This window comes from Gastrolobium bilobum, unplaced genomic scaffold, assembly GCF_033153095.1.
Source record: "Gastrolobium bilobum isolate Gb01-03AN ecotype WA unplaced genomic scaffold, APGP_CSIRO_Gbil_v1 utg5188, whole genome shotgun sequence".
Lineage (NCBI taxonomy): Eukaryota > Viridiplantae > Streptophyta > Magnoliopsida > Fabales > Fabaceae > Gastrolobium > Gastrolobium bilobum.
In genome coordinates, this window is record NW_026899969.1 from 90,242 (window position 1) to 104,773 (window position 14,532).

The following is a 14,532-nucleotide window of genomic DNA, read 5'->3' on the forward strand; positions in this document are numbered from 1 at the left end:
CTCTCAATGTTCTAACGCCCACGCCGATGAGTTCTATTAGTAGTAGTAAGGCCAGCTAACTAATAAGAGTCTAATGTGAGAAGGTGGTGGACTAAACAATTGAAATCCCATATGATTAGGATGACCTAAAGGAAAATTTGCTACGTAACTAGGAGTGTGCATAGAGCGGTTCATAACTGATTTTAACAAAAACCTTACTGAATCAGTTTTAAACGATTTGGTTTTAAACCGAACCGGTTTTCTTCTTTTAAAATCAGTTTTTAATTTTCTAAACCGGTTTGAAACCAGTTTCAAAACCGGTTTATGGTTTATAAACGGTTTAGATTTAAAACTGGATTTAATCCGATTTTGATTCAAAATCGGTTACGAACCATAAACCCGGTTATGAAGTTCAAAACCGATTTTTTAACAAATTCAAAATTGGTTTTTGATGGATTGTGCTATATTTATAAGTAGTCGTTTTTTTCTCCCGATTATAGGTAGTTGACCAACTATTTCTTGCAAGAATCTTCATTGTTTTGGAACTCTCCGGACAAAAAGATTCTTATAGAAATTGTTTCACGTTGTTTTGAGAGTGATTGGTACAAGAACAGTTGGATTATTTTAAAATTATAAAAAAAAATTGTTGTATTTCTTTTTATAAACTTGTTATTTACCAAACCATAAAAATAATAGATTATTTATAACCAAACTATTCTATAATTAAAGAACAAATAAGTAAATCCATTGTGAATTGTCCTTTTTTTTATAGACATTGTGAATTGTCCTTTTAACGGCGCTATCAGAGACGTTAAATCAATTGATTAATTTCGTTGTCCTTTTTGTTATGATTTTTTAACTTCATTTTTGTCATTTCAAAGGCTTCGCCTTGTCAAGTTATGAGTTTTCCCGGAGGCCTGTATGTGATTTTTTTTTTTTGGGAAAAAAATTCATTACGTTACATAAGAAGTGCTTTCTTAGGATGCAACCTTTCGATTTATGTGTAATATTTTTTTAATAAATGTTTTCTACTTAAGCTGCTTAACTTTTTTTGCTAGTTTATTGTTTGAAAGTTTGAGTCAATTGACTAATATAATATGCATGATAAAAGATAATACATATTTGTTCTTTAATTGTAGAGCAGTTTGGTTATGGATAATCATGGATAACCAATTATTTTTATGGTTTGGTAAATAACCAGTTTATAAAATAAAATACAGTTTCATATGAAACTGATTTTTATAAATAACTGATTTTTAAAATATAGAGCAATTAAGTTATGGATCAGTTTGATTATTTTGAACATTTTGAACACCCCTGTCCGGCCATCTTGTCATCATATTCGCCTTCCCCAGAGCATAGAGCGACTTCTTCGCAATGTCAATATCCTTCCTCAGCTGCTCCAAGAACAAGATATCTCGTAGAAAGAATAAGTAGAGCTAGACTGCATGAGTGGCTTGTAGGGAAGTGTTTCTTTAGCTGTTTGTGTGAACGATTTGGATATATCATTAATAATCTTGTTAATAGTGCGCTTATACGAGTCACCAAGTGGGACGATGGGCTGCATCACCAGTTCTGGTAACTGATAAGTATAATGACTTTTAAATTTTAATTCAAGATAATTTTATAATTGATTCAATAATAATGGTGTTATTAAATACATATCGATGTACTTTTCAATTTGAAGACAACCAATATGATTTTACCTCGCATTTAAGTTGACTTGTCTATGACTATTAGCTTCTATCACCGAAATTTCCCTAGAAATATTAGCATTTTATCTGATAAAATAAATTTTAAATGTAGATAAATTGTCTATATTTACTTCCAAAATGTCATCATTTTCGGTTGAAAAACTAAAAAATTATAATGATAAAGACTATTATAATTTTGAAATAAATTATAATTACAAAAATATTTTTTTTCGTCCCAAAACAATGTCATTTTAGATTCAATGAAAATAACTTTTCCGTGTTTTCTAAAAAAATGAAACCACAAAATAATACTTTTTATTGTAATTTTTAAAATTAAATAAAAAACCTATTTCATATGTATTATGTAAAATCTCGATTTTATTAACTTGGGCAAATTGACCATACTACAAATACTGGTGAAAAGATTTTCCTATTCAAAGCTGATTTGGAATATTTTTTTATGGTAAAGCAGTCAAACTCGTCAACTATAATGACAAGTATAGTCCTGTCAACATAGTTGACATGACTCTTATGTTGACAGGATCCACATCATCAAGTGCAAGTGATTGCGTTGAGTCTCGTTGTTGACAATACCAATCTAGTTAGATTTTTTGACATGTTTAGTCCCATTAACTTTTGTGACATGTATCAGCTCCATATCTGAAACCTCCTCCTCCTCCCTGTGCGCACCAATTTTATCACTTCTCTTTCTAAACTTCTTCGAATCTCTCACTTTTGTTTTTCTCCTCTTTCTCTCTAAATCTCTTTCTCCTTTTTTCTCCCAAGCTGCCTCATCTCCTCTGCCCTCCTTCTCTTTAAATTCATTTCTCCTTTTTTCTCCCAGGTTGCATCATCTCCTCTGTTGGAGCATTCCACTTAGACCAATTTTAAAAAGAGAAGTGATAAAATTGGTGCGCATAAAAAGGGAGGGGTGGGTTTCGGTTATGGAGCTAAGACATATCACACCAGTTGACAGAACTAAACATGTCAAAAGATCTGACTGGACTGGTCTTGTCAACAAACTTGATGAAACTCAACGCAATCACACCATGTGAACGGAGACCAGTTGCGCTTGATGATGTGGAGGGGAGTCTTATCAATTAGGTTGACGAGACTATACCTGTCAATATGATTGATGAATTTGACTACTCTATTATGAAAAATATTTCAAATCAGCTTTGAACAATAAAATCTTCTCATCAATAGTTATAAGGGTCCTTCTTTTCTCATGTTGTGAGAGAATTCTTTCTTCTATTATAAACATAAGATGTGATGGGTCTCACTTCCTATTTAAAAAATAAAAATAAAATTTATTACATATATTTTAATGTATCACTAGTAAGAGAATATTCTATAACATGAGAATTCTTTTGCCATGCTTATAAACGGTCAAATTTCCTATTAACTTGCTATCTGAATATACTAGAACTCACCGTTCTTTAGTTTCTTTATTTTTTGTTGTGAAATCTCAGCAGTCAATCTGTCCTCCATAGTCAAGATTCGGTTTCACTGTTTCTAAATATGGATGGCATTACCACCAAATCCTGGCCGCACGGACTGACCTCGTATCTCCACTCTCAGATTGCGCGCCGAAAATAACGTATAAATATTCAAAACGCAGTCGTACATATACACATAACTGGTACAGCTTCTATTATTATATTATTTGGAAGGATAAGTTTATTTTATTTTAAATGAAATGATAATTTTTTGATAATATTTTTTTTAACCTTTTATATTCTCTTTGCCACAAAATTAACAAATATATTAAAATATTATAGTTTCACTTAAAAATAATATAAAGTTATATCATTTAAAATGATAAATATTTTTTCCTATATTATTATCATTAAATATTAATCAATAACACAGGGATAAAATTTTAGTACTCTTCTAATCCTAAAGACTGTTATACTTACTTCATTGTATTTATTGTACTTTTTCAATGACATATTTATATATTTTTTAATTATAAAAAACCATTTTAAAATTTTAAAAAATATTTATTACAATAATACTGAAAATTTACTAGACAAATCATTGAAACTTTTTTCACATTTTTTTCCTAAGTTAGTGGATAATATTTTGGTGTTATAATTTTTTTATATAACTCAAATATATAAATAAATTTTTCCCTAATTCAAATGTCTGTTTTTTATTACCTGAATCTTCAGATAAAATGTCAAAAACTATATTATCCCCTCATCTATACTGATTACGGTCAAGAAACATAATAGTCTTGTTATTTGGCGTACGTTAAGAATGTTATCTAGATCCCATATAATCTTCAAATTCGCAGCCGTCAGAGCACGTTTGATGTTTCTATTGTTTTGATTAATAGAAAATAAACTAGTTTTATTGGCACAAGATTATGGGTCTGCGCTGTACGCAATCACCATAATGTATTGCCATCATCATATATAATCACGTAAGTTTGGCAAATTTATTCCTAGTTGTTCATTAGAAAAATTGTTATTAATTTTTTTTTATAAAAAAATGGCTCATATAATTTAATTTACAATGTTTTTTTTTTTAAATAGAAAAAAATATTTATATTTTTACTATAAAAATATTTTGATGCCATACTCACATAGAAATAAGAAGATCCCGTTATTATTTTTTTTTCTCTTTTTTCTTTTTTAAAATGAAACTTGCACATTTTTATGTATGACAGATAACAAATTTCTGCAGTAAAAGTAAAAAATATTGCTTTCTTTCAGTAAACTAATATTGCATTCATTTAAATAATACCTTTTTTTATTTACCCAAAAAAAAAATAATACCTTTTTTTATACCCCTTTATTTTTACTTTTATATTTATACATTTTTTTATTTTTTTTATCTCTTTGTACTTTTCATTTGAGTTCATCTACCACCAATCTCAATTAATTTGGAATAAATGTGTTGCTGATGTTAAAAAAAAAATTATTATTAAAGGAAAAGAGGGAGAAGAGGAGCAAAATCTTTAAATATTTCCCCTCTCTCTAATAATACATGCATGCTTTATATCCTTTGAGCTATTCCAAACGCACATAAAAAACTATAGTTAATACCAAATCATACATATCATCCCTTCTTCCCACACTCATGAGGCAGTTTTGCATCATAATAGGCCAATATCATTTTTATTTTTTTTGGTACATAGGCCAATATCATTTTTTCTCTTGCTCTCTTTTGTTCTTTAATGTCATTAATTCACACGAGTGGTAGTGAGGAACTTCCTTATGCATATCACGGTTTTTTGTGTGTTAAAATTGTCTCTATGTTATATTTGTTCAAAGTCAAATCAATAGTGTACACGAAATTTAATGATTGTCTTGTCTCTATGAATTTACCGTTTAATATTTATTCAAAATTATTGTGTATAAGTACAGAGTGCATTTTGTACAATTGACTAATTAAAATTAGAATTGACACATATAGGATTTACATGACAACTATTTTATTTTTTGGCATTGTTTTTAAAAAGAAATAATTATTTTTTATTTTTGTGTTTTGGAATAATTTTTGAGAAAAAATATATATTTGATAACATGTTATATTTTTATTCCGAGAATAAGAATTGTGTTTGATAACACAATAAATAATATGATAAAAAATAATTTCTATTAAGCATAATTTTTTTTCAGATTATCACTTTCCTTTCCGTATGGTGTGGTGGTGGCAGCAGCGACAGTGGTGGTGGTGGTGGTTATGGTGGCGTGGCGACGGCGGAAGCGGTGGTGGTGATAGTAATGATGGTGGTGACTGGTGGCGACAATGGTGATGGTGGCATGGTGGTGGTGGTGGTGATGACATTGTGGTGGTGGTGACGGCAGTGGCTGTGACGATCATGGTGATGGTTGGTGACAGTGATTGTAGTGGTGGCGATGACCTTATGATGGTAGTGGTGGTGGTGGTTACGATAGTGGTTGCGACGATGGCGGTGGTGGTGGTGTGGTGATGACGATGGTGATGGTGGTGGTTGCAACATTGTGGTGGCGATGACGGCAATGACTACGATGATGGTGGTGGTGGCTGGTAGTAGTGATGGTGGCGATGGGTGGAGGTCGTGGTGGTGGTGACAACGACAATGACGATGGTGGCGGTGGTCGTGTCAGGATGATGGTGGTAGTGGTGTGATTGAGATAAACATGTGTTTCTCATTTTGTGCCCGGGAATAAATAAGCAAAAAAAAAAAAATCTTTTTTTGTCCCCGGCACAAAAATTAAACCGGTTCATCTCGAGAATAAAAAAATAAACTGATTTTACTAAATTAAAAAAATTCATTTCGAGAAGGTTGTCATGCACACCCTTATTGTAAGTTTATAAAATTCGAGTGCCACTATTTTGGGCTATTTGAGCCATTTGTCCTTTAATTAACTAAAATTTATCACTTCGCCCCTACTTCAAAACATATCTCTCATCTGCCCTTGTTTGACCGTTGACCCAATTATTTACCCGAGTATATGAAAATCTACCCGGGTAGATTGCGTAAAATATAAGTACCCGGGAATGAATACCCGGGTAGTGTTCATATTATGGGAACTTGGTATGAATTATGTACCCGAGTATCACCATGGATACTCAAGTATTCGTCGCGAGCTGTTTTTTAAAAACCCTCTCCTCTCTCTTTTCCCCCACTTAACCAATACCCAGGTACCTCTTGCAAAACCAGAAACCCTAGGCCCTCTTCACTTCAATTTCATCCGGTGTTCCTTCAAATTGCACTGGTTATTTCACTCATTTGAGAGTCATGAACAAAAATCTTCTCCTTTTGGGTCGTTTCATCCGTGATTTTGGGTGTTTTGAAGGTGTTACCCGCGCGATTTTGGTGCACGATTTGGGACCAGATATTTCTCGGATTGCAACTACGATTTCTATGAGTTCTTGTCTTGTTTTGATATGTCCTTATCATTTATGGATTTTTACTTTCAGTTTGGCCTTTGTTTTTGCTCATTTTCGAAAATAGAATTTTGATATATAGTAAAATTATTATGAAAATTGATCCTTTCATTTATAGTTTTTTCCTTTTTGTTTTCCTTTATAGAATTTTGGTTTATTCCAAAAATTATTTATAATCAACTTCTAAATTATCTAATATAACAAAAGTGTAAGAAATTAGTCATTATCTTCAAGTTTTCCAATTTACGAGACTTCAATTGGTTTTGTTTCACATGGGCCTCTAAAACATAATTTTATTCTATGTTTTTTCAGGTTGAAATTATAAAAAATGACCGATGGACGTGTCCCGAAGAAAATCGCATTGACAGAGAGGAGGACAAAATGCCGCTATGACGGGTTGTCATCCTCTCAGCCTGAGCCAACTTTTAGGGTAGAAAAAGGATGAATGACAAATGAGGCCGAAACCCACTCATTTAAGGATTTCTGGCCGACATATACTTGAGTATCTATGGTGGATACTCGAGTATTCATCGTCATACTCGGGTAGGAGGGTAAATGTTTAGGTAAATAATTCAAGACATGATGAACTCCTTCAACCAGGACATTATACTTGAATATATTGTCCTGTACTTGAATATATGTTTTTGATCAATGGTTAAATATGAGCAGATTGATATTATATTTAAGGAAAATGTCAAATATTTTAAATAGGTTATAAACAAGAACAAAATGATAATTTTTAATTAATTAAAGGACAAATACATCAAATAGCCCAGTATGCCAAGGCAACTCTATGTGTATGCCCTTGAAATTTGTTAACTCCTTTTAAATCTAATGTGTTGATTGATTTGATTAATGTTGCCATGTTGATTTTGAATAACATGCTAATATGCCTCAAGAGACCCGGATATTAAAAAAAAATTGTCATTTTTTTAAAGCATACGAGGAAAGAAACGGGAAGAGTAATGTTTTGCATAAAAAAGCTGATCATGAAAAGTCTTGTTTAAAAAGTATCGGTCAAAGCACACATTTCTTTAATATAAATATTGGGATTAATGTTATAAAAATAACTTTATTCATGTATTCACATAAAAGGGGATGAGGTATAAAAAAAAGGAAAAAGAAAGAAAAAGTGAGTATAATGATTTCATGTAAGTGCACGAGATAAAATTATCTTTATCTTGCAGGAAAAATATTATATTTTCAATTTTGTAATTTTTATTCATTTGAGTTTTAATTTTTATAATTTTTTATAGGTCCTTATGCTTCTTCTTTTTTGTGTGTTAAGGATTTGTTTCATTATAAACTAATATCTAAACAAATTAAATTACATGAGCCAATTTTTCATAAAAAATAATAACAATTTTGTTAATGAATAAAAACTACATGAACACTTAAAATGAATGAAAAATATTAAATTTGATATCTTAACTACGAAGACAATCCAAATAAGAAAAAAATATTTTAAAAAAAACTTTAATGAAAACCCAACTTGTCAAAAACTATATAGATTAAAATATACTTTAAACCTAAATGTTTTGATAATAGTGTCAATAAAATTAAAATATATCTATACGTGTATTGGTTTATATTTTTCATTACAAAAAAAAAGTGTCTATTTTTACCACTAATCACATGACTCTCAACACATTTTCATGCTACTTTGACTAAAGCACTAATAATTCATAATATGATGACATGGCGAGGTACCATTGTGCTGGTCATGAGACACAGCACAACACACTTGCAAAAGAAGAGAGTATAAAATCCAAAAACAATAGCTCAGTGGGAGGACACAAAGCGTTGTGATTGAGCAGAAAGAAGCTGAAGCAGGAAAAGCTAGCTAACATGGGACAAGTTTGAATGAAAAGTGCTTACTAAGAACATTTGTCACTTAAACACCCATTAGTTTCTCTTCCGTCAAAATCAAAATCCTAAAAAACATGCTTATCTTTTTCCCTAAATCCCGGACGACCTTTAACAATAGCAAAAAAGTGTGTGCCAGTTTTGGAGAATGTGCACAATTCCCTTCTGACCATAAAAGTTACATGCTAAAAACCATCTTAGAGAAAATATATAAAACACACAAACAATACTTTGAGAGAGAGAGAGAAATAGGGAGAGAGATCTTTCCTTGTGGTCTTGGTCGGTCATTATGGAAGAAACAAGCTATTTTAGGGATGTCTAAAGTACCTTGTCAAAATGTACCCTTCTGCCAACCCAACTCGAGAGAGTCACATCTTTTGAGATGTGCCTTGACTAACCTTCATTCTTTCTAAATGGTAAGTTCCAAAACCTTCCATACGAAGAATGGTATACATCCTATTGCACTTCATCCCCTCTAGTATTTCATGTTCCTCTTTTGAAATGTATTGCTTTTATTTTATTTTATATCCTATAGTATCTTTAATTTATATTCCTGTTTTTTTTTTTTTTTCATATTCTAAGTTTTCTTGGTACACGAGAGCACTATGATACCATGTTCAATACTAATATTTTGCCCTTTCACTCTGGGGCCCAAACGGAGCTAACATACTATCTTTCTGCCTCTTGAAATCTTTAGTGGAGGAGTCAAGGGTCCTAGATTCAAAACTCAATCAATTGTTAAGAAACACAAATGACTAATTAATCTTAAACAAATGTAATTGAATCCGTGTGATATCTCACTTGTTTGAATATTTTTCACTTCCATTGGTTACAAAGTTTAGTGGGTCTCAAACAAGTTTACATGAGCCAACATGCTTTACTAATTGCAAAACATTGTGGAGCTAGGAAATATGATAAGAACAACAAGACGGCTTGACCCATTTGATATATGATTAGCATTGTGCTATTTCCAATGCTATATAGGCATGTGATTGAAGGCTAATCAAAGGGAGTAAAATTATACTTTCCTTATAGGAACTTTGAATTGATAAAAATGTGCCCCACTGTGCTATAGCTTTGTGGGGCGATTTAATCCAACTCAACTTGCAAGTGTCCTTTAAACTTTTCAATGCCCTTTTGACTACAGCCTTTTTATAATGCCTTTTGGAGATCAGAGACAGTAAAGGTGATTACCCTAAAATACATTTTACAGGAAAGCATGTACTCAATGTTTTTGTCACCTATTTTATGTCATTAACCATTTTCTCCGCTAGCCTTAAAAACTTTGCGGTGAACATTTATGTAAAGAACCTTAGAATACATCACTCCAAAAACTAGCTCAAAGGTGGGAGTGACCAATGTCTTATAAACTCCACATACATTAGTTGCTCATTCAACCAACGTGAGACTATATATCTCAACACGCTCCTTCACACAAGAGCTCATTAGGCTTGAAGAGTGGATAATGCAACTGGCTCAGAAAGTGGGGGCGACGAGGATCTGATACTATTTTATGTCATTAACGATTTTCTCCGCTAGCCTTAAAAACTCTGCAGTGAACATTTACGAGGTTGTCTTAGTCTAAACATAAACCACCAATAGAACTCTGTATAAGAATAGGAAATCTGTTAGCAGATATTCTCGAATATAAAATTTATTTGTCCTTGAAAGGTCCTAACTCAAGCATAATACTTTGTTTCAAATTAAAATAAAGTCTGCTGGAAATTATAAATGTGTTTTCGCATTGGAAAAAAAAAATATTATCTAAACTTTCATCTAAGAGATTTAATTTTAGATTGAGTTGTTGCTTGACACTCTTACCTGAATCAGATAATCATAACAGGGCACTCTATCATTCTGAAGAGCTAAGACCATGGTCAACTGCTATGATCATTTTCCACAAATAAACTCATATACTATCTACAATTAATATAAGAAGCATATGTAGGACAAACAAAATAAAAAATTTGTAAAGTGGACCCTTCAAAAGGGAACTTTTTATTTTAGTACTCCAGTGTGGGGTTGTTTCCATGACACAAGACAGGGAAGCCTCATACAATATGTAAAATTCTTAGATAATCTTGTGTGTAGTTAGAGATAATTTTAACTGCTCCCATTGAAAATCATGAAGCAAACAAGAGCTTTCGATGTATTTGGTTGATTATTTTGCATAAAACGCGGACTCACATGTGCATAATACATTCAGCTAGTGAATGTCATGTTAAGATTAGTACCTCCAAATTCAAATGTTTGAGACTCTCTAGGAGTATGAAGACAAAACCACGCAGTTGTTTTCCTTTTGTGGTTTTGTCTGGGGTTGATTCCAGCATAATAAGATTTTATTTCTACCAATCATTTAGTCATCCAGGAAAGTTCACCAAAAATGTCACTATATGTATTATCTCAAAAAACAAACCTTAATTAGGTCAATATCTATCAGGCCTAGAGCAAAAATCAAGGTAGAAATTTTATGTTAGATATCTCTATGCATGAATAAAAAAAATAACTATAGTAATTTATAGGGTCAAGCTTTTCTTTATTTGGTTCATATCTTAAATTATTTTTTCCTTGTATTGAAAAGAGCACAAGAGAGCTTATACCAGGTCAATTCCAGGTAGTTAATTGATTGGCTTGGTCTTGACACGTGAACTGATATGCATAGAGATTTAATAATTTTGTCAATCCTTATCAAATCCCAACACAACCTTGCATGGACCTGATGTAATAATTACCTCACTTATTAAGTTTTAAATTATTCGCTGGGTTACATTACATTACAATACTATTGTAATAGATCTATTTTCCAACTTATTAATAAATCTATGTTTGTGCTTATTACTAAGTTACAGAAAACACATTTTAGACTGTCATTGGAACTAGGAAGAAAGTGACTGTTGCAAAGAAATAAGAACTCAAAAGTGCAGTGCGTAGAGCCCCATTTAAAGCACTTGACAAGTGAAGGGAATCTTTATTATCACTGTTTAGTTGCAAGTCTTAAGTAAATAGGATAGAGAACTAGAGATTTAATAGAAATAAGAAAAAGAAAGATTTTAAAAGTAGGAGGAAAGGAGAGGATGGTCTTCCAAAGAATGACATCTGCAAAATGTCCTTTTTTTTCTTCTCTCCATGATCAAGTCACATCTTTAAAAGACTCCCCACGACTTCTCCCATTCACCATAACCTTTCACTGCTCTTTCCTTCTGCACTCCCATTCTGTTCTGTACTCTCTTAAGTGGGGCACTATTTAACTTCCCATATCTTACCTTTACATTTTTCTCACCTCATTCAATCCACATTTTCTTTGCCTTTTTCTTAGCCATGTCCACCTCTAGAACCTCAGATACATCCTTCAAAGGATATGAACCCAATCAAACCCAAATGTGTCTATCTCTTCTTCAACGCAATACATCAACTCCTTCTGGTGAAAGAAGGGGGAGAAGGAAGCAAGCAGAACCGGGTAGGTTTCTTGGGGTGAGAAGGCGTCCTTGGGGTAGATATGCTGCTGAAATTAGAGACCCTACAACTAAAGAAAGGCATTGGCTTGGCACATTTGACACTGCTCAAGAAGCTGCTCTTGCTTATGACAGAGCTGCTCTTTCCATGAAAGGCAACCAAGCAAGAACCAACTTTGTTTACTCTGACAATATCAATTTTCACAATCTTCTTTCTCCTATGGATGTTCAAGCTCTCTTGCCACCTTCACAGTTCATCACTAACACTCAGAGCAAACAACCAACCAATCAAAATAGCCAGCCTCAGCTTAATACTTCCCACGGTGAAAAACCTCTCTCTCCATTGAACAATGACATGTGTGTTGAAACTGCTGCTCATGGATCAGTTCAGGATGATAGTTTCTTCTTTCCCAATGATTCTAACTCGGGCTATCTGGAATGCATAGTTCCTGATAATTGTTTCAGGCCTGCTTCCAGTACCAACAGTTCAAACTCCAGAAAGAGCAATGTCAGTGCATCAAGTGATCAACATCATCAAAAGGTTAGCTCCGTTAACACAAGCTTCATGGAGAGTCAATCAAATCTTGACATGGCTTCATTCTCACAAGAAGCCATGAAGATGCCACCAAGGGCTTCTAACTTTTCAGATTTTTCTTATCCAAGTGAACTGAGTCAAGGATTATGGGATGATCAGCATTCATGGGATTGGGATTCTAGTGAACTTTCAGCTATATTTAATAACCCATTGAGGGTTGAAGATGGGTGCATGGATACACTGTATCCTATCACTGACAGTCCAAGCTATGGGCTAATGAATCAAGCTGCTTCATCAAGTACCTTTTGTCCATCACTTCCACCCTTTGGGGACGTAGACTTGGGATACCCACTCTTCTGAGCTCTGAAAGAGGTGCATTTATCAAGGAGAGCCTTAGTAGTATGTGTACTTGCATTGCATGCACATGTATGTTTTTTTTTGTTTTTTTGTTTTTCTTGTAACTTGGGTCTAGCAAGCAAGCCTTTTTCATCTTCTAATGTAATTACTAAATCGCACGCATGGGGTTTGAGCTCTTTAGGTTTGAAGATGTTGAAAAAAGCTCTCACTTTCAAATCAATGGAAAGTCATTCCTGTGATGCTTTTGTTATAATTAATATTTATATATGGTTTGATGCATATTGATAGCATGATTTTGTCCTTCTTTTCGGCTAGTTGCCTAAACTTTTGGCTACAATAAAGGTAGTGATAGATGGCACAAGAAGCATCCATCAAACAGAATAGGTTCACAGAAAGATATATTGACATATGCCGATAACCCGCGATTCTAATGATCTATTGCTTGCAGGCAGTACATTCCCTTTTGCTGACTATTGATTGATAAGATTATTGTTTTTCCTTTCTTTTCCCTTTCCCTTTTCTTTTGCACACTTTTTTGTGATCCACGTAAAAGCTGGATGTCCAATTCTTTATTTTTTTATTTTTTATTTTTTGATAGAGAATCGATGGTGGTGAGGATTTCATTAGTACATAATTATACTAAGTAACGACTTTGAAGTTTGAATAGTAATTTAGTATAGCCTAAGCAGGTCCCACCATCAATACAATACTCCTTGTTTTTAGTATATGTATTATGAATTATTTGTCCTCGTTTAGGATCCAAGATTGGATTGTACATTATTATAACGGTCCTATGTTGAATTGCAGAGGACGCTCTCAAGCTATTTTAAGCAGTTATTTCATATATGATCTATTTGGCGATGTTCCTGTTTCAAAACTGATTTGGCTCTTTTTCTTATCTTGTCCTGCAACGTTGATGAAAAATCCAATGACCCAATTATGGAGATACAAAGTATCATAGATACCTTGTTAAATGAATTAAGAATAGCCAAAGTCCGATTCATCTCACAAAAGCTTGGAAAGAAGCAACAAGAAATAGTTGGACAAGAGATTTTTCCGAGTTCAGAGGCTCACTGTCGCTTGTACCAACAACATCTATTGTTAACTAAGTCGATATATAGATCCAAGTGCAAAACAAGAAGTAGAAACTAGAAATTTCAGATTGGACCACTGAAAACTGGGATTTGCTTGAAATGAAGACAGGATCAAATTCTGAAGACCGGTTTCAGATTTGACCATTTTTTTTTTTTTTTAATATTTCAATCGGTTCGCAACTATCCGAATGGGGGTGAGTACAGAATTAAGACTTTAAATCTCTTCCAAATGTGATACTAGAAAGGATCGAACACATACTCTCACCCTTACCTACTTAGCTTCTATTCGCCAACTGAACTATCACCATTTGATCAATTTGTGAAGATTTATTTGTTGATACCGGGACATATAAGAACTTCACTTGGAAGTCGCTACTCTTACTAGAAAAAAAACAAACTTCCAAAGTTAATTTGCCTGTATAATTTATAATTAAAGGTGTATATATCATTGGTTTATTTTAAAGTATATTATGGTCTTATTTCACTAAAATACAACCCTACTTGTGCACTTTATAAACAAGTTCACTTCAGAGGAGTGTTATCCATTCCTACAAGTGCAATGATTACTCACACAGACTTCTTGTCCTAAGAAGACATGCACTTGATCTTCGTCTCTGAATTCCATTGTATGTTGCATTCCATGAGGCATGTAACATTCCATTTGTAATTAA

The 14,532-nt window shown here is 32.9% G+C and overlaps 1 protein-coding gene across 1 annotated transcript; it reads left to right on the forward strand.

The window, feature by feature from the left end:
- The first annotated feature begins 11,726 nt into the window (after positions 1-11,726).
- LOC133294568 (ethylene-responsive transcription factor ERF086) lies at positions 11,727-12,770 on the forward strand. Its single transcript, XM_061493260.1, has 2 exons — positions 11,727-12,383; positions 12,417-12,770. Exons 1-2 carry the CDS (start codon positions 11,742-11,744, stop codon positions 12,768-12,770), a joined length of 996 nt encoding a protein of 331 aa, XP_061349244.1. The 5' UTR covers positions 11,727-11,741.
- The last annotated feature ends 1,762 nt before the right edge of the window (positions 12,771-14,532 follow it).